Raw genomic sequence first — 20,116 nt, 5'->3', positions numbered from 1 at the left:
AGGCTGAGGGAGCTGGGGCTTGGAGGAGACTGAGGGGTGACCTCATGAATGTTTACAAATGCATAAAGGGTGAGTGTGAGGAGGCTGGAGCCAGGCTGTGCTCAGTGATGGCCAATGACAGGACAAGGGGCAACGGGCACAAGCTGCAACAGAATAGGTTCCAAAGCAACACAAGGCAAAACTTGTTCCCTGTTGAGGTGAGGGAGCCCTGGCAGGGGCTGCCCAGATGGGCTGTGGAGGCTCCTTCTCTGGAGCCATCCCAACCCAGCTGGATGAGTCCCTGTGTGCCCTGCTCTAGGCGGTGCTGCTCTGGCAGGGGGGTTGCACTGGAGGAGCTTTTGAGGTCTCCTCCAGCCCTTCAGATTGTGTGATTCTTTCTGCTGTGAAGTTCAGCTATATTCTCCTCTGACAAGCAGAGGGTGAAATTACTGTTTTCGAGAAGATAAAATTAAATCTCCACATGTTCTAGAATAAACAAACAAACAAAACAAATCCTTTTTCACTATGAGGCAGCGAAAAGCAACCACTGGAGAAAAATATAAAAGGGAACTCTTCTTTATAGGGAGTTAACAGTGATTTACATACATGAAATAGAACACCTGTTAGTTAATTAGAAGTACAAATTGTAAAAACTTGATATTTGTGCTGAGATTTGCCTGTATTTACTAATAACTCCCCCAACTGTCCACAAATAGACTGAAACGGTGCCCCACGTCCCATGTAACACCGGTTACCTTTACAAGGCAAGTGCTGCCAGCTGTGTGTTTTGGCTGCTGGATTTCATTATAATACCCATTAAATAACTTGTATTCCTTGAATCTGTTACAGATGGCAATTCAAGATATTGAAGCAATTCTAGGAATTACAGCAGAAAACAAACTGAAATTGGAAGAAGAGCAACCTTCGGAAGCAGATGCTCCGAAAGAATAGTTAACGGAAAATGTTTAAGTGCCTTATTCGTTCTGCTTCTGGAAATGCTTTCTCATCTGTAAGAACAGGTTTGGTTTTCCTTCTGCATGGGCATGTGAAGTAACATTAACTGAGACAGTAACGTTTTCACCATTTCTCGAGAAGAACATCCCTTCTTTCACAAAAATACACGGCTGAAAAGCAGAGGATGTGAAATGCCCCTGGTGCTCATGCTGTTGTGCCTGAAGTACAGCATCTGCTTAAAAAAATCTTCTTAGCAGGGGTCACGCTGTCTTTATCACTAGATCAGATGAGGAGATCCATTGAAGGGAGTCCTGTAACCCTAAATTCCCTTTCAAACCTACTGTCCTCTAAAATAGAGGCTTCTGAGATAAAAGTAGGTCCAGTGTTCTGCCTAGAAAGAAATACTCTTCAGTGCCATATTATCAGTCAGGCCAGCAGCCCAGAGTCCTCTTCAGGACTGATTGTCTCTATTGCTATCATTCCACTATTTCGTTACCTACAGATTTTTGCAGCAGTTGTTTTTTGTTTTCAAGTGATCAAAAATAAGAGCAACAGCACTTCTGAGCAGACCAGTAGAATCATACATGTAACATGCAATAGAACAAGAGGAAACGGCCTCAAGCTGCACCAGGGGAGGTTCGGGCTGGATGTGAGGAGGAATTTATTTGCTGCCAGGGCTGTCAGGCATTGGAACAGCTGCCCAGGGAGCTGCTGGAGTCACCGCCCCTGGAGGGGTTTCAGAGCTGGGTGGGTGTTGCACTGAGGGAAATGGGCTGGTGGTTGGGACAGAGGCTGCACTCCACGAGCTTAAAGGTCTCTTCCAGCTGCAATGACCCTATGATTCTACATGTATGATGATTCTCCATATTCCCAGTATCTCATGACTTTTGGAGATCTGTCTGTCAGATTCTGCATTTCAAACCCTGGTCACTGGTTTTGTTTGCTGTGTGCTGTTATGTTAAAGGACAACAGTTACATTTGTACAATTATCCATCAAACCTCTCATATCCCAACAGACTACATACCCTAAATGAAGGAATATCCTTCCTACAGAAGGAACTTCCACCTTCTCCATTGGATGGATACTGCTTTCCCAAGCACAGCAAATGTCTTTGAGGTTCATTCCCACAAAGCTCAGGCAAAGCCAGTTTGTAAGATAAATACCAAATGTGACCATCAGTTGCAGCAGATCACGGCTCAGTTTTTCCAACGCTGTCTTTGATCTGTCTGCTTCCTCCATTCTCTTTTGTGTTAGCCCTTTCTGTTTCACTCACAGAATTGCACGTGAGCACCTCTGCATCAATGGCAATCCCTGTTCCAAATAAAAACCTACAAGAGTGTTTTTTGTTTAATTCTTGGGTTTGGATATGCCAGGGCCCACAAAGATTTCTCTAACACGAAGTTTAGCCCGTGAAGACTTCCTGGGAATCTTGATGATTAGAAATGGAAATAACAGGTATTTTTGGCTGTGGGAGGTACACCACCACACTCACTGGCCAAGTCATAACATGCCAAAAAGCACAGTATAATTGCTTATTAGTTCTTCCAACAGGAGAAGATAGATTTGTTCTTTGTTCTGAGAAGGCCACAGACCAGTATGTTGTTCTTTTTCCTCACTGCATTGCTAACATGCTCCTTCCTAATTCACTGCTAGAGCAGCTCTTTGTAGCTTTCTCACCCAGCTTTGTACCTAAGCTATATCCTGGAGGCAAAGGAGGCAGGGAGAGTACAGCAGTACCAACCTCAGAGTCAGCTGGTTTCTGAAGGGTTAAGGAAAATTAAGCCTTGATCCAAGCCAGAACGACATAAGGTCTGAGAGGCTCATTAGTTCACTGGCACTTAATAGACTGCAGTGTCCTCGGAGTAAACGAAACCTGCACCTCCTTATGTCTTTGTTCTGTTCTGACAAAAGAAAACTGTACTTGTTTTTGCAGGAAACAAGTGACCTGAAAGTTCCCATGGTGAGAGAGATTTCTCAGTCTGTGCAAAGTGTGAAATGTATTTTGAGGGGAAAAAAAAGTTTTTAATTACTATTAACACTTCGGAGTGTTGAGCTGATGGAAGGACTGAGGCTGCTTTACAGTCTCTCACATTCAACTCTCATGCTGCTGCTGCCAAAAATGAATTTCTTTTAGCAATACAGCAGATATAAAATGAAATTACAGCATTTTAAATAGGGTTAGAAATGTACCCATGATTCTGCTGTTGATGCAACTGGATTATTCATTCCCACTCACTAAAGGAATAACAGAGTTGTTGAACTGTAGCTTGAATTTCAGAACATCATCTAGACCAGGAAGAAAACAGAGCAAGTGCAATGGGAAGATGAAAGGTGGCCCAGGCTGCTGCTCATCAGTAACTGCCAAAGAATTCTGCAGCTAAGGACAGCAAAATCCCAAGGTGATTCCCTGGCTGCAAGGTGTGGAAGAATGCTTGTGGAGAGAGAGGAGGGGCAATGGGCTTTGGCGTCAACTGCAGAAGATGCAGAGAAGTAAAACAAAGGTTTCGTGCTCCTGATGGGCCAGAACTCAAATGAAGACATGCATCCAGCCAACAGCACTTCATGGATGTTGTTTTTGCAAGAACACACCATCTGTAGCAGGTGTGCTGCCTGCTTCGGGTCATTCTCCTGAGGGAATGTTACCTGAAGCTGATACTGGAAATTGTATCTCCTTTTATAGATGGCTGAGTTTAAAGGACCAACAAAGAAATAAAGGGCGTTCAGAGTAAGTTTCCACATTTAGAATGAGCACAAAGCAAGAAAGCAGTTCATCAGCCCAACCACTTCCAGATGTCTTCTGACATTTCCTGAAAGATCTCTGAAACCTCCTTCAAACGGATAGTTCAGGAGAATTTACCACCTTCCATCTCAGTTAAGATAACAACTCCCTGGAATTTTTAAGATTAACCTGGTCTTCAACATCTCAGAGGGACTACCTGACATCACTTCTCATTTAACAAATCACCTATCACAGGTCTGAGGTACTCCCTCCCCTCTTACGGCAGTCTCTGTGTTTCATTTAGGCCACAGATTTGGTTACAACGATCAGGCACTGAAGGATTAGCAACTACACTCACTGACAGCCTTCATACAAGTAGTTCAGTCCTTCCCCACAGTGGGTCACAGGATCACGTTCCAACTTCTGTCCTCACTGTTGCCACTAATAAAGATATTAAAGCTAGCTATATGCTCTATTAATTATAGGAAGGTGAACTTGAGTTAAATTTGTTACTGATGGTGATTACTAATTACTGGTCTAGACACATGTACATTACAGTAAATAAAACAGGGTATATTGCTGGGTAGTAACCGATTAGCACATTCATACGACAGACCCCAATGGTTTAATATTGCTGAGTTTGAGATGTTGCTTGCAGTTATTAGAAGGAAAAGTCTCCCCATTTCTCAGTTTACTCATCTGTACAGGCTTTTTCTCAAGTAGAACGTTCAGTGCTTCAACCCCTTTGCTTTTATTTAGAAAAGCAGTATCATGGAACATTGGCTACTTAAAATACTTCTCTTGGAAGGAGTGTAACACTTTCAAAGAATTACTTTTAATCAGATCTCACTGACAGCTTAATATGGATTTTTTTCCTGAGCACAGGTTAACCTGGTTGATGCCGAAGCCGTGCGAGGTCCCAGCAACAGCCGCTCCCGTCGGCACGCAGCCCCGAAACAAAACCGCTTCTAAAAACGCAGTTGCCCCATTCCTTGCGAGATTCTCTTTCGCTCTAATGATGGCCAACGTCACGCCTTCCTGCAGGGCCGACGGTCCCTTCTCTCGGCCCGTGGGGCTTCCCGGGCCGACTCCTGCTTCACCAGGGCGCCTCTTCCCCCTCAGGGAGCCACACGCCCCGCCGGCCGCGGCCCCGTCACCCGGGCGCGGGCTTCTCCCCCTCAGGGGCCGCACACCCTGACAGCCGCGGCCCCGTCACCTGGGCGCGGAGGGCTCGGGCTTCTCCCCCTCGGGGCCGCACGCCCTGACAGCCGCGGCCCCGTCACCTGGGCGCGGAGGGCTCGGGCTCGGGCTTCTCCCCCTCAGGGGCTGCACGCCCTGACAGCCGCGTCCCCGTCACCCGGGCGCGGAGGGCTCGGGCTCGGGCTTCTCCCCCTCAGGGGCTGCACGCCCTGACAGCCGCGTCCCCGTCACCCGGGCGCGGAGGGCTCGGGCTTCTCCCCCTCAGGGGCCGCACACCCTGACAGCCGCGGCCCCGTCACCCGGGCGCGGAGGGCTCGGGCTTCTCCCCCTCAGGGGCCGCACACCCTGACAGCCGCGTCCCCGTCACCCGGGCGCGGAGGGCTCGGGCTTCTCCCCCTCAGGGGCCGCACGCCCTGACAGCCGCGGTGACCCCTCAGCCACCGCCGCCCGTTTCCCGCCCTCCGGCGCAGGCGCGCGCACGCGCGGCGGCGGGTGCCGTTGGTGCGGGGTGGCTGCGTGACGGGGCGGGGGGGGGGGGGGGGGGAATGTGTGGAGGAGGCCCCGCGGGATGCGGGCGCTGAGGCGGCTGCATGAGGCGGCCGTGGCGCTGCTGCTGTGGCGGGGTCCAGCGGCGGCCCGTCCCGCCGCCTCGGAGGTGTTGAGCCAGCACCTGCGGCAGCGCGGCCTGCCTCACTGGACCTCGTACTGCGTCAAGTACAGCGCCGTGCGCAACGACCAGTTCGGCCTGTCCCACTTCAACTGGCGGGTGAACGGCGCCAACTACCACATCCTGCGCACCGGCTGCTTCCCCTTCATCAAGTACCACTGCTCCCGCGCGGCCCCGCAGGACCTGGCGCTGCAAAACGCCGCCTTCACCGCTCTCAAGGTCCTCAACGCCGGTGAGTGGCGCCGCGGCGGCCTCCCCTCAGCTTACCGGGGCGGGCCGAGAGGTTTCCCCTCAGCTCCTCCCGCCCTCGCAGTGAGGCGGTGGCTGGCGGACTGCGCCCCTCGCAGGAGGGACGGCCGCGGGAAGGGGAGGCGGGGCGCTGAGGCAAAAGGTGGCTGAGGTGGGGCCGTGTACCCTGGAGTCGTGACGGGGCCTGTGACCGGGGACCTGCCGGCCAGCACCTTTACCCCTCTCGCCGCTTCTCTCCCCCTGAGGTGAGTGAATCCGCTTGAGGCGCCTCGTCCTCCGCCCCCTCCCCGGGGCAGGACCAGGCGGCGTAAGAAAACACGAGCCACAAAATGCTGGAGCTTTCAGCAGCGGTGAGGGCGCAGCTGTAAATCGATACTCGGGGACTGGGAGGGGGATGTTACCGAGTTCGTGTTTCTCTGTCCAGTTGTGAGAGAGAAAAATTAAACCGCTTTCAAGCAAACGCGCGAGCGCTTGTTACTTAAACGGCTCCCATCAGTTGGTATGGACCATTTTCCATCTAAAAATCTATGTTCTATGAATTAAATTCTCTCCTTTTAAGCAAATACACGAGTGCTGGATGACAATTTTTCTTAGAAAGTGCCTGGGCTATTTTTTTTGTGCATGATACGTACAGGTAGTGTCTGATGTAGTGGAGGACTTGGACCTTACCTGATCCTAAAGTGCTGCTGTAACAGAAATGCTTAAAAATACTCTATCTCTACCTTATCTACATAAAAAAGGATATAGATATGGTTTTAGATATTATTATTCTAAACTGTATACAGATAACACCACTTGTTTAAATAATGCCAGTCATGTAACTTAACCAGGCTCTTGTCTTCAGATTGCATTTTCAAACTCACTGGCTTTGCAAGTCTTCAGTGAGTTTTTACAAAACACGTTGGCTAGCCTTCATTTTTTGTTCTTTCCAACAGACATAGTGAGAAAATACAATCACAGAGATGGATTTCTTAATAATAACTTGAAATCTTATGTTTCCCTCTGCATAGTTGGACCTTTTGTGTTCCCCATTTTTCTTGTAGATGTCCTTGTAGATTTTTAAATGATTAGCAAGCATGATGAAAAATTCAGCTCCCCTCTCTCTTTGGAGATTCTACCTTAAGCACTTGGGTAACTTCCAGCACGTTAGATTTGGTGTTTCTGTACCATACTGAATTCAGAGCTTAAATCCAGCTGCATTTTTTTCTCCCTGTATTAAGTAAAATCTTGTCTGTAATAGATGGCAAACTTGGCAGTGCTGAAAATGATGGCACTTTTTATATGTGCCACTTCTCACTCAGTCCAGTGTTGTTGGAGTTGGTAGTCTTGACTACAGATCTAATTTTCCCAAGACCGGCTTCATGTTGATCTATGAAGTTGCTGCTTATTTTCTTTCCTATCTGGAGTAATTTAACAGAGTTTGTCTGTGTATCAAAGTGGATGTCCAGGTGAGAAGAGGCGAAACAAACAAACAAACAAAATGGAGTACGGCCTGCACACTATGAGAACAACAACCGCCTCAGCGAAAGTGCAGTCTCATTGAGACCGCTTCATTTCCAAGAAGCAGAAGTTAAAGACATTTCCTAAAAAAAAAAAAAAAAAAGGCTGCGGCCTGTGGTTATCAGGAGAGGCCAGACCGAGGGTCAAGAGCTTGTAACTATTGTTCGAACCCTATATCTGTTGTGTGGCGTGTAAACCCTATAAAAACCCTTTCCTACTGAGCACCAGGGTCGCCTCCTCTGACTCCTGCGTGAGTTACGAGACGACCCGGAGCTCCGAAATAAACCTCACCTCGTGCGTTTGCATCAAGTCGGCTCCTCGTTTTCCTCTGAGGTGCGCGTCTGCCTGGGTAGAGGAAAGCTTCGCCTTTCATTTGGGGGCTCGTCCGGGATCAACGACGAACACCTCAGGAAACGATGACCCCTTGGAGGTGAGCTTTTTGTGTGAATGTTTGTGGCGCCACATGAGAGCTTGTGAGCTTGTGTAGATTGAGATTAAGAGTTTGTGGTTTGTGTAACTGAGCAGGCTTTGTTGGGATAATATTGTTTTTAACGTTATTTCTTTCCTTTATCTCTGTTTCTTTTGTGTCTCTAAGAGTTTGTGGTTTGTGTAACTGAGAGCTTTGTTTTTAACGTTATTTGTTTCCTTTATCTCTGTTTCTTTTGCGTCTCTCGAAATTTAAATTAGTGCCCATCCCTCTATGTCATAGGCTGCATACCGTTGACCAAGTCTGAGACTAGGTCTGGATCTAGCCGCACCTAAGCCCCTTTTAAGGGTGCCTTAGAAAGCAAGGGGGTCCAGACTGAACCTCGTGACTCAACGGCAGGGTCTCCTTAAATAAGCCTACTGTTGACCAGGTCTGGGACTAAGGATTCTTTCCTGAACCTCGTGACCCAACAGTCCATAATCCCCAACTTCAGTAAGAAAAACACTTAGGGATACACGGATAAGATTCTCATTCTCTCACTCTCTCTCTCTCTCTCTCTCTCTCTCTCCATTAACCTCTGAAAATGTTTTAAGTGTGTGAGATTGGGAGCTCACTGTTGCATAGATATCTTAAGCATCAGAGACCAAGTGAATGTTACTTTTGTGGGTGATTGGGTGAGAACATACCTCGGTACCCTTGTAAGTTCAGGGAATGCTTTTTGTGCCGCCTCTGTGTCCATAAGTATATTTGTTGATTTTCACCTGAGAGTCACACTCAACATTACGGGGATAGGTACGGGACAGGAACCCCTTTGTGCAAAAAAAATTTTTAGATGTGCCTGATTAATTGTATTGATTTTTTATGTTCTACCTGTGTAAGGATAGGAGTCATAATTGTCAGGGTTGTGTTATGTTGTTTTGGAAGTAAGGGTCACGGGGAAACTGAAGCTGCTGGGTCAGTAAAGGTCTGACAGACTTTAAAGAGGTTTCTGAGTAGCACGTGTGGGGGACAGACGTGTCCGGCACCACAGGCTACGGCCCTGAGGGACGCCTCACGGGTGAAAATAGGCAACCTTTGCCTATAGGTGAAACCTAGCTGGTCCTTGTGGAGTGAATGAGGGGACGAAGTCTCCGCCCTTCTGAAATTTTGATAAGATCTCTTCCGTGGTGTAAAAGTCGTGGAGAGCGAGAAACCGTTTCTGTGTGTGTGTGTCTTATTATAATTTTTTTTTTTTTTTTTTTTTTTTTGTATAACCATGGGGCAGTCCCGATCCACCCCTCTGTCATTAACATTGGCACATTGGCCAAAAGTAAAAGCACGAGGGCAAAACCTGTCTCTTATTATCAAGAAGGGGGATTGGCAAAATTATTGCGAAAAATTGAAAGAACCAAGCCCTAAGACCAAGGTATATCCAGAGGTCGAGGGACCCCCTGAATGGACTCCACCTGTATCCACATCTATACCCACCGCCCCCCCCAACTGGACCCCAGTCCCCAGACGAGGGAGTACCTGTGCCGTATAACCCGGGGGGTTGGGAAGAAGGACCCTATACCGGTACCAGGAGTAAACGGGGGATAACACCTGAGGGACCAGACTCCACTGTAGCCTTACCACTCCGGGCGGTGGGGCCAGCCCCCACAGAGCCAGATGAGTTACAACCATTACAGTACTGGCCCTTTTCGTCCTCCGATTTGTACAACTGGAAAGCAAATAACCCTTCTTTTTCTGAGAACTCTGCTGCCCTCATAGGACTAGTCGAATCCCTGATGTACTCCCATCAGCCCACATGGGACGACTGCCAGCAGTTACTTCAAACACTTTTCACCACAGAGGAGCGAGAACGAATCTTCTCGGAGGCACGGAAAACCCTACAGGAAGGCCAACCAGGCCAACCCCCTCGAACAGGAATGGAAGTGGAAGCGTTGTTCCCAGCAGCGCGACCGCAATGGGACTATAATACAGCAGCAGGTAGGGAACGACTGTCCATATACCGCCGGGCTCTGGTAGCAGGACTAAGAGGGGCAGCCAGGAAACCTACCAATCTGGCAAAGGTGAGAGAAATTATGCAGGGGCCTAATGAACCACCCTCGGTGTTCCTAGAACGTATCATGGAGGCCTATCGTATTTATACCCCGTTTGATCCCGAATCTAGGGGACAGCGGGCCTCCGTTATCATGTCCTTCATTGGACAAGCTGCACCAGACATAAAACGAAAACTGCAGCATATCGAGGGATTGCAGGATTACACCCTGCAAGATATTGTTAAAGAGGCTGAAAAAGTGTTCCATAAAAGGGAAACTGAGGAAGAAAAGTGGGAGAGGGAAAAGAATGAGAGAGAGAAGGAAGAAATACGGAGACAAAAGAGACAGGATAAGAATTTAACAAGAATACTTACTACAGTAATGGCCGAGGGGAAACGCCAAGGGGAAAGACAGGCGAGAGGAGGAAGGGACCTGGGCGACAATGACAGGAATAAGGGACCCAGAAGACTGGGAAAAGATCAATGTGCCTTCTGCAAGGAACATGGGCATTGGGCCCGTGAATGCCCCAAGAAAAAGGGAAAGAGAGTGCTAACCCTGGAGGAAGATGAAGATTAATGGGGTCAGGGCCCGGAACCCCTCCCCGAGCCTAGGATAACGTTAAATGTGGAGGGGACCCCAGTAAATTTTTTGATTGATACTGGGGCAGAATATTCCGTACTGAAAACCTCATTAGGGACTGTAACTAACAAACAGACCATGGTAATTGGAGCAACAGGTCGAAAAGAATACCCCTGGACAACTAATCGAACTATTGATTTGGGAACTAACCAAGTATCCCATTCTTTTTTGTTAATACCCGAGTGCCCTACCCCCCTCCTCGGGCGAGACCTGTTAACAAAGATGAAGGCTCAGATAAGCTTTACTTCTGCTGGCCCTGAGATCGCCCTTGCAGGCGGAAAGCCAAAAACATGCATATTGTCCCTGCACTTGGGGGAGGAATATAGACTATACCAAAACCCTAAGGAGAACCTGGATAACCTTGAAAAATGGCTCAAGCAGTATCCGAAGGCATGGGCCGAAACTGGGGGCATGGGGGAAGCGGTGAACATCCCTCCCATAGTGATCGAGCTGCAATCAAGTGCCACCCCAATAAGCGTAAAACAATACCCATTGTCAAAAGAGGCAGTAGCAGGGATACGACCTCACATCGACAAGCTTGTACAACAAGGGATTCTTGTGCCTTGTAAATCTCCCTGGAACACACCACTCCTGCCGGTAAAGAAACCTGGGACTGGGGATTATCGGCCAGTACAGGACTTGCGGGAAGTCAACAAAAGAGTCCTTACCTTACATCCTACGGTACCCAACCCATATAATCTCTTAAGCTCTCTTCCCCCAGATCGTACCTGGTATACAGTCCTTGACCTAAAGGATGCATTCTTCTGCTTGCGACTGCATCCAGTGAGCCAGTTAATTTTCGCTTTCGAGTGGAGAGATCCTGAAAGTGGGAGAGTGGTTCAACTCACGTGGACAAGATTACCACAAGGATTTAAGAATTCTCCTACCTTGTTTGATGAAGCCCTCCACAAGGACCTGGCAACTTTCCGGGCACAAAACCCACAGGTAACTTTACTCCAATATGTAAATGACCTCCTACTCGCGGCGTCCACCAAAGAGAACTGCCTGATGGGAACTCGCAGACTACTGGTTGAACTTGGAAGGTTGGGGTACCGTGTCTCAGCGAAGAAGGCACAAATCTGCCGGAAAGAGGTAACCTATCTGGGATATGCTCTAAAGGATGGAAAAAGGTGGCTGACGGAAGCCCGAAAGAAGGCCATCTTGCAGATCCCCACCCCGTCAACCTCTCGACAGGTGCGTGAGTTCCTGGGAACAGCGGGGTTCTGTCGTCTGTGGATACTTGGGTTTGCTAGCTTGGCTGAACCACTATATCCACTCACAAAAAACAAGGGAGAATTCGTATGGGGCAAAGAGCAGGAGGAGGCCTTCACCAACATAAAGAAGGCGCTGTTAAGTTCCCCTGCTCTGGCGTTACCTGACCTCACCAAACCATTTACTCTGTTCGTGGATGAGCGAAAGGGAGTGGCCCGGGGTGTGTTAACACAGAGACTTGGACCCTGGAAACGGCCAGTGGCATACTTGTCAAAGAAATTAGACCCGTGGCCAGTGGATGGCCTGCCTGCCTTAAAATAGTGGCTGCCACAGCAGTCTTGGTAAAAGACTCTGATAAACTTACTTTTGGACAACCAATTACAATCATTGCAGCCCACTCCCTGGAAAGCATTATTCGGCAACCTCCTGACCGATGGTTAACAAATGCCAGGATGACTTACTATCAGAGTCTGTTACTAACTGAACGTATTAAGTTTGCCCCTCCAGCCATCCTGAACCCAGCCACACTGATGCCTGAAGCAAGAGAGAGTGACCAGCCTCTCCATGAATGCCAAGAGGTTCTAACCGAAGAAGTGGGCATTCGCGCAGACCTGACTGACCAGCCTATGGAAGGAACCCCCTCGTGGTTCACCGATGGGAGCAGCTACCTGCTGGAAGGAAAGCGTAAGGCTGGCGCAGCCGTAGTGGACGGGAAACGGGTCGTGTGGGCTAGCTCGTTGCCAGAGGGGACCTCTGCCCAGAAAGCCGAACTAGTAGCCCTCATACAGGCCCTGAGGCTGGCTGAAGGAAAAGTGATTAACATATTTACCGATAGCAGATATGCCTTCGCAACTGCTCACGTCCATGGGGCAATATACAGACAGAGGGGGCTCTTGACATCAGCGGGGAAGGAAATTAAGAACAAAGAGGAAATTTTAAATCTCCTAGAAGCCGTACACCTCCCCAAAAAGGTGGCCATCATACATTGCCCAGGGCATCAAAAAGGAGATGACTGGGTTGCAAGAGGGAATCGAATGGCAGACACAACTGCCAAAGAGGCCGCACTAGAGGCCATGATACTCTCAGTAAAACTTGACGACAAACAGACAGTGGAAGGAAAGGAAGAAACAAACCTATCCGCTGAGGAAGGGAAAGCTTACATCGATAAAATGCACCGACTTACGCATTTGGGAACTGAAAAACTTATCACACTAGCAAAAAAATCACGCTACAAGGTCCAGGACCTACGGAAAACTGTGGAACGTATCGTACAAAATTGCGAGGCATGTGCCTTTACAAATGCAGGACATACTAAAGGAATCCAAGGAAAGAGACTGAGAGGAGATCGACCAGGAGCATATTGGGAAGTAGACTTTACGGAAGTAAAGCCTGCCCGGTACGGTAACAAATATTTGTTAGTGTTTGTAGATACCTTCTCTGGATGGGTCGAAGCATACCCTACAAGGAACGAAACAGCACTAGTAGTGGCAAAAAAAGATCCTGGAAGAGATTTTTCCCCGGTTCGGTATTCCCAAGGTAATCGGGTCAGATAATGGACCTGCCTTTGTCGCCCAGGTAAGTCAGGGAGTAGCCAGACAATTGGGGATTAACTGGAAGCTCCATTGTGCATACCACCCTCAAAGTTCAGGACAGGTAGAAAGGATGAATAGGACCTTGAAAGAAACTTTAACTAAATTAGTAGCGGAGACCGGCGGGAGGGACTGGACAGTCTTTCTCTCCCTCGCTCTGTTTAGGGTTCGAAACACCCCAGGACCTACGGGGCTCACCCCTTATGAAATCTTGTATGGGAGTCCCCCTCCTCTGACAGAAATAGTGGGGACTGATGAACCTGTTGTGCCCTCTCTTACTCTTGCAGCACGCCTAAAAGCGTTGGAAGTAGTTAGAAAAGAAGTTTGGGAACAGTTGAAGAACCTCTACGACCCAGGCGAGGTGTCGATGCCCCATTCGTTCCAGGTCGGAGACAAAGTTCTGATTAGACGACACCGATCAGAGACGCTCGAACCTCGGTGGAAGGGACCGTATGTGGTATTGTTAACAACTCCCACCGCTGTAAAAGTCGATGGGATTACTGCGTGGGTACATTCAGCGCATGTAAAAAGGGCACCTAGAGATATACAAAAGGATGATTGGGTGGTGGAAAAGACTGATAATCCTCTTAAGCTTCGTGTGTTTCGGAAACCAAACCGAAACACCTAGGGAAAATCTGTTGGTGGGACTAATCCGAGATTTCGGGAAGGCCCAAAATGCAACCAGTATCACTGCTTGTTTACCATTACCACAAGCAGCTGGGGAGCCTATTCCGTGGGGTATAATCCCGGCGGGACCACTACCAAAATATAAAAATAATGTAATCTTTATTTCTTATAAGTGTGTTTTAGGACTGTGCCTAAAGGGGTGGAAGAAGACTCCAAAATGACATCCATAATGTTATAAGCATAGAATAGAAATATAATGTTAGTAAGTGTTAGTCCTGACCACTGGCCTGGCCTCTCCAGAAATTCTAAGATTAGAAATGTACAAAAGAAAAAGAGGGGAATGAGAAGAGGCGAAACAAACAAACAAACAAAATGGAGTACGGCCTGCACACTATGAGAACAACAACCGCCTCAGCGAAAGTGCAGTCTCATTGAGACCGCTTCATTTCCAAGAAGCAGAAGTTAAAGACATTTCCTAAAAAAAAAAAAAAAAAAAGGCTGCGGCCTGTGGTTATCAGGAGAGGCCAGACCGAGGGTCAAGAGCTTGTAACTATTGTTCGAACCCTATATCTGTTGTGTGGCGTGTAAACCCTATAAAAACCCTTTCCTACTGAGCACCAGGGTCGCCTCCTCTGACTCCTGCGTGAGTTACGAGACGACCCGGAGCTCCGAAATAAACCTCACCTCGTGCGTTTGCATCAAGTCGGCTCCTCGTTTTCCTCTGAGGTGCGCGTCTGCCTGGGTAGAGGAAAGCTTCGCCTTTCACAGGGAGTTTGTGTTTTAGTGTTTGGATATATGGTTTTCTTTTCTTTAGTTAGTAGAAACTGGGCTGTGTACATTACAGTGTCTCGCTTTTTTCGTGCTGCTGTCCTCCCATTGTCTTGTTTTTCCTGTAGATCCTGCATATAGCTGCTTTCTGATTGTTGTCTACTTGATGCATCAGAAGGGTGTACTGCTAACTGCTCGTAAGCCTTTCAGTAAAGGCAAAGTGACAATAAGGCAGCTTTTACAGGAATGTTTTTCCTTTCATTTTGGAGTCGTCATTCTTTACAGGTGGTTCTAATTTTCTGGGCTTGCTGTCTTTGTATGTAACGTGTTTTTGTCTTTCCTTAGGCATCCCAACTTTACTGTATGGAATTGGCTCCTGGTTCTTTGTCAGTGTCACAGAGACCGTTCATACGAGTCATGGCCCAGTTACTATTTATTTCCTAAATAAAGAAGATGAAGGCGCAATGTACTGAAATCATGCCCTCAAGTACCTGTCAGTTGGTGGGTTTCTGTGTTACCGCTGCTACAAAGATCTTCTCGCTTTGACTAAAAGGAACTGAAGGCAATTTTTGGGCTTTTTTTAGTTAACATGCTGTCTTCAGGAAGCTTCAAGGACTTTTTGGTTGTAAGAGATTTATTTTTGCAGAGATCAGTGAAGTTGAAAAAGCAGAAGCTTTTTCTTAAAGGTATTAGAATTTACAGAAGTCGGTGATCAGTGTTGCTGAACAACTGGGTTAATTTAAAGAGACACGTTTACCAACTTAGCATGCAGGCATGGAAACTGTGAATATGATAGAAGTTTTCAGAATGTCCCTGAAAAGATGAAGCTGCTTAGATTTAGGCTCAAACTGGAGGTTTCCTAATGCGTTGATTGCCGTTGTTGAAAATGTGTTTGAACTAATCCGTGGCATTGGCAAGTCACAACTGCCTGGAAGACTCTTGGAGAAATAGCACCCTAAGAAGCTAAAAATGGCTGTATCACATTTCTTCAGATGATATTTAAATAAAATATCTAAAATTATGTTTTATGCTTGTATCTTTTGCAATCCTTCAACTCCAGGTATCTGCCTTTTTCTTTTGGTTGCTTTATAGGTAAGTAACAAAACTGAAGTACTCCAGAAGATTTAGTTCCTTGCCCTAAGTTAAAAAATTTCTGATATTTTTAATTAATACAAGATAATTAGAAGAAGACTGCCTTAATTTTTTTGGATGCAAAATAACTGATTTCTCCAGCTGTAACTAAGCACGGCTGTCATAGGCACATATAATGATGAAGTGAATGAAATTCGCTTGGAAACTTGGGCAAAGAAAAAGCTTTCAGGGAATTATTTGGAGGGTGGAAATAGAGAATTATTGGATAGTAAGTTCAAACAACAGAAACACCTGTACAGACTGCTGCACATATGCTTGGTTTTAGTGCTGGCAAATAATGCTGTCTCTTCGTGATGTAAGTTGATTATTCCAATTTTCCTTAGTAGGAAGATAAATGTAAAATGGGTGGATGCTGATTTTGGAGGTTAATCTCTATTCCTGAGTTACTATCAAGCTATGACTGCAGTATAATTTCATTTAAATACTTTTTTTACTTAATTCCAGCTAATGGAACCGTTTCACACTTAATGAAGCGACACATGTGGTTTTTCTAAAAGCAACACTAAATAACACTTCAATCAGAGAAGTGTTTGCACTGTTCCCCTTTAATTTTGGAGAACGTTCCTGACACAAGGTAAATGGATCTCATTAATAATAAAAATGACTGTTGGCATTTTTCTAGAACTGATTTTCACTGTATTGGAGAAAGTTAAATAACTGCAGCTCATAAGTTTAAAGTCAAATACTGCTCATTCGTTGCCACGGATCTTGTCAATACCTTGCTGTAAAGGTTTAGTCTCAACGTGAGGTTGATAAAATGGTTTTTAATTACCAGACTATAAATACAGCTCTTCATTGGAATTGCACCTCCACTCACTGCAGCTTGTTTGATTTCTGATAATGTGTACTGCTGACTTTGCTTACCTGTTTCTCAATAAATGCAGGCAACATGACTCCTTGCCCATTCAGTGATGGGCAAGTCTCCTTAGAGAACATCTTTGACAAACTACCCTATTGATTACTGCAATTCTGTGCTGCTTGCAGCATTAAATAGAGCCTTGATTTCTTGTTCAATGATCTCACTGTGTAACAATTAGGCAAATGTAATATTTTGTTGTATTACATGAAAATCAATAGACCTCTTGCTCTTCTGATGTTGATCATGCTAAAGGATGAACTAGAAGATGTCTGAGGGCAGAGTGCAAATATAATATCGTTCATTCCTTTCATTAAGGCTTGTATGTGACCTGTTAAAGTACTTGGGAGAGAAAATACACTGTTCATCAGGGATAACGCTCCAGTTATTAAATCATTACAAAAATGATTTTCAAGTATGACTATAAACCTACTTGCAAGTCTTCAACCAAAGGTAAAATACTTCATCTGGCTTTTATTCTTGGTTTTTTGATATTAAATACCTACTTCATAGCATCTTTTTTTTTTTCACTTACGTTTTGGCCTGAATGCAAGGTCGAAATGTTGAGGGCCAAGAAGATTCTCACCACCTCAACTCAAAAGTGTCTGTAAGGCTCAGGGGAACACAGGGATGGCAAACAAGGATGTGCAGGCAGCATATAGTTCTCAGCCAAACCTTTGCTGCTTTACCTTTCTAATCCCCATCACCGTTAACTCTTGCCACGTGGCAGTCAGCTCCTAAAGGAACGCTCCAGTATGAGGAGACCTGGCTGGTCTGTTGTGGAGAAGTACAAATGCTTGAACTAAAAGAGTGTCCCTGAAGTGGGCTTTACAGGTGAGTTTCTAGCAGTTTAAGTGTTCAAAGATGCATTATTTGCACATGTTGCTTGCCTGTAAGGTCCTTTTGGGTTGTCCTTTTAGGGAACCAGGCTTTGTTAATTCATCTGGACCAGAATAATTTGTAATTGTTTTAATTAGCAGCTTCCTTTTGTCACATAGTATAATTTGTAGAAAATCCTAATGTTGAGACATAGTTTTTTATAGATGACTGAACTACAAAACACCCCTTCTAACTTTTTGCCTTCAATCTGCACTATTTCCATCGGAAAGAAACGTGTAGTTTGTCTTGTCTTGCCTTAACTATCTCTACTGTATTCATGAATGATGTTTAAATGAGTGAGAGATGACATAAAAAGGCAGAGAGCTTTGTTTCACCTCACTTAACAACTACTTCAGATAAATGAAACCTTAGTCTAAACCCAGAGGATCAGGTAGCTACTTCTTGTAGCAGTCTTTTTAAACAGTAATGACTATTGGGGGCATCTTAACCTAAACGAGCGCTTAGCATTACATCTTACCTAGGTCAATGGTCTCAGGTATCTGAGCTAAACTGTGCTACTGTAAATTAATGGAAAATGTAACTGCGCTTTGCTGAAAGATCAATGTCCAATAAAGGCTGCACAATCAAATCTTGTTGCAATGATTGAGGTCCTTAATTGCCTTTCAAAGATAAGGTGGTAATCAACATAGGTTTAACTGATCTTTTTTACCAGTTCAATTACATGCTAATGACTACAGCCAAGTCAGGATCTTTAACTACTTATACTTATTAGATCTTATGTTTGTTGTGAAAAATTACCTAAGCCACACAATCGATAAAACTCAGGTCTTAATTACTATATTTCACTTTTATACCTTTTTGTATGTTTGACAAATGTTTCACTAGAGGCTGCACAGCACTAATGATAGTACCCCAAGAAATACCCTTTTCAGTTGGTCTGCTCCTCCAAGTCTTGCTAACACAAGGCTGTGTTTACCTTTGGTTCAGTGAAGTTTTGTGACTAGTAATGCAAATGTTTTCCAGGCAGCTCATTGTACTTAAATAGCCTTTTTACATATCATAGCACCCTTTTTATCATGAGAAGATGTACTTCTTGCTAAGCTTCATGCAGACACCGTTTCCATGTGAAGTTCTTCACCTTTTTTTTTTTCCAATGTAAACTGATACTTAGATTTAGGTACTAAAAAGGCTTGATACTCCCAGTTTTTGATGACTAGTATTAAGTCGCTGTGTCCTGATGTTCTCAATCTCCTTTCTTTCCTGGAGTGATGTCCAGTGCTTTTCTCATCTTTAGAGAAAGCTGGAGCCAACTTATCTTTTTATTGACTTAAGCAGAAGTTAGGTCTGTCCTCAGCTCACTTTGTGAGGTTGACCTACTGTAATTAGGAGTGTGTAGCAGCATCAGGTAGATTGTTTTGTTGTTTTGTTTTTCCCTCTGATCTTTATTTTAGTGTATTTTTGCTTATTCTGGATGCAGAAAGTTGGCAGGCATGAATGAATCTCAGGTTCTGGAGGCTCCTGTGAAGTAGCACAGCAGGATGTAAGATTTAGCCAAAGTGATGTACCTGCACTGGTATGCAAGTCTAAGCTTCCAGGTGTGCTTGCTCAGGCAGACTCAGTGAACAATATGAATACTGAAAACCTGTAAAATAGTCAATATTTGAGAGAACAGTGTCAGCCCTTTCAGAGCTCTTACAAGAAAGGACACTGGTATCAGCCACTTTGTTCAAAGCAGTTCCAACTCAGCAGCAGTGGCAAGTTAATTACTTGTCAATTGAGAGGCTATTTTATTTCCTTTTGTTTGTTCCTTTTTGAAACTACAGAGATTAAAGACGTTAGAGAAATGAAGGAGACTGCTGATGTAGAAATTCTGGAGCTTCCAGAATTTGGTCAATGTAGTGGAGGCAGTGTTGGTTCCCTAAAGAATTTACTGAGCAAATAAGACTTGAGCAGAAACAGTTCTAGTCAATTAGAAGGCGTGGAGTGTGGTGTTCAGTTGAAGAAAGATGAATTTGGTAGGAAGGACGTCTAGGATGGGACTGAGAATGAGGCGAAAATGTCAGGTTTGAAGAAGTTTTTTGCCTCAGCTTGGTACTCTTCAGCTGTAATTGTTCTCCAACCTCTTGATGTTCCTTCCGTTTCCAATGCTTTCTGGAAAAGGAGAACTGGAATCCAGAGTTCATTCTTCCTGCTCTCAGAAGTGTTACTGCATTCTGTCACAGACAGGTTTAAGGTTTCTGATGAAACAGAATTTATTGGGATCATTCTATAGGCAAGAAAAATGAAGCAGAAAAATGTGAATTGACTAAATAGTCCCCTTTGAAAATCTAATAGCAGTAAAAAGATCCTTGATGTCTAAATCTCATTGTAAACCATTATTATAGATCTCCATGATGCACATTACTATTGAATGAAACTTATGTATGTATTAATAGTTGAATGCCCTTAGGCCTCTGACTTAGAACAACTTTGCCTGAAACAAGGGAGATTTTGCTTCATATATTATTTACTTTGGCCATTTAATTTAAATTGACTTTTGCTGTAACTCCTTAATCGTGTTCACTACAGAAAAGTAAGTTAATTCTGAGAGTTGTCTTGATTTCATCCCAAAATATGCATATTTGTGGCAGTAGACATCATGTTTTCTTGGGCTGTACTGTTCAGCTTAAATACACCTACAAAATGTGTTCGCTTCAGCATTAGAGCAAGGAGAATA

General features: G+C 45.4%; 3 protein-coding genes across 11 annotated transcripts in view; all 3 read left to right on the top strand.

Moving 5' to 3' along the window:
- The window catches only part of IQCH (IQ motif containing H), a 68,110-nt gene extending 65,867 nt beyond the window's left edge, over positions 1 to 2,243 (top strand). For all 3 annotated transcript variants that reach the window (XM_061999519.1, XM_061999520.1, XM_061999521.1), the window contains one exon: positions 829 to 2,243. In XM_061999519.1, coding sequence (XP_061855503.1) covers positions 829 to 930 — 102 coding nt within the window. In that variant the 3' untranslated portion in view covers positions 931 to 2,243. The remainder of the gene's footprint in view (positions 1 to 828) is intronic.
- A 3,158-nt stretch (positions 2,244 to 5,401) lies between these two features.
- C7H15orf61 (chromosome 7 C15orf61 homolog) lies at positions 5,402 to 15,573 on the top strand. 7 transcript variants are annotated; one of them, XM_062000031.1, is made up of 3 exons: positions 5,402 to 5,752; positions 9,446 to 9,664; positions 13,445 to 14,486. In XM_062000031.1, the coding sequence occupies exons 1-3, from the start codon at positions 5,422 to 5,424 to the stop codon at positions 13,783 to 13,785; spliced, it is 891 nt and encodes a 296-aa protein (XP_061856015.1). In that variant the 5' UTR covers positions 5,402 to 5,421; the 3' UTR covers positions 13,786 to 14,486. The 7 variants fall into 7 exon arrangements, 5 of the variants coding, with proteins under 5 accessions (XP_061856015.1, XP_061856017.1, XP_061856016.1 ...); XM_062000033.1 differs by lacking the exons at positions 9,446 to 9,664; positions 13,445 to 14,486 and adding an exon at positions 14,898 to 15,573; XM_062000032.1 differs by lacking the exon at positions 9,446 to 9,664.
- On the top strand, positions 12,021 to 13,121 carry LOC133625785 (uncharacterized). The gene has a single exon (XM_062000036.1). The coding sequence runs from the start codon at positions 12,021 to 12,023 to the stop codon at positions 13,119 to 13,121; it is 1,101 nt and encodes a 366-aa protein (XP_061856020.1).
- Positions 15,574 to 20,116: the final 4,543 nt, after the last annotated feature.

The sequence above is a fragment of the Colius striatus genome, chromosome 7, assembly GCF_028858725.1.
Source record: "Colius striatus isolate bColStr4 chromosome 7, bColStr4.1.hap1, whole genome shotgun sequence".
NCBI classification, from domain to species: Eukaryota; Metazoa; Chordata; class Aves; order Coliiformes; family Coliidae; genus Colius; species Colius striatus.
The sequence above is the reverse complement of the archived record's forward strand: the minus strand, read 5'-3'. Positions and strand labels throughout refer to the sequence as shown.

What these genes read in the sequence shown, in the direction of transcription:
- C7H15orf61 (XM_062000030.1), top strand. Translation starts at nt 5,422, where the DNA reads ATGCGGGCGCTGAGGCGGCTGCATGAGGCGGCCGTGGCGCTGCTGCTG. An exon ending in TCTCAAGGTCCTCAACGCCG is followed by an intron (nt 5,753 to 9,445) that starts GTGAGTGGCGCC and finishes CTGCCCTCATAG; the next exon opens with GACTAGTCGAATCCCTGATG.
- LOC133625785 (XM_062000036.1), top strand. Translation starts at nt 12,021, where the DNA reads ATGACTTACTATCAGAGTCTGTTACTAACTGAACGTATTAAGTTTGCC.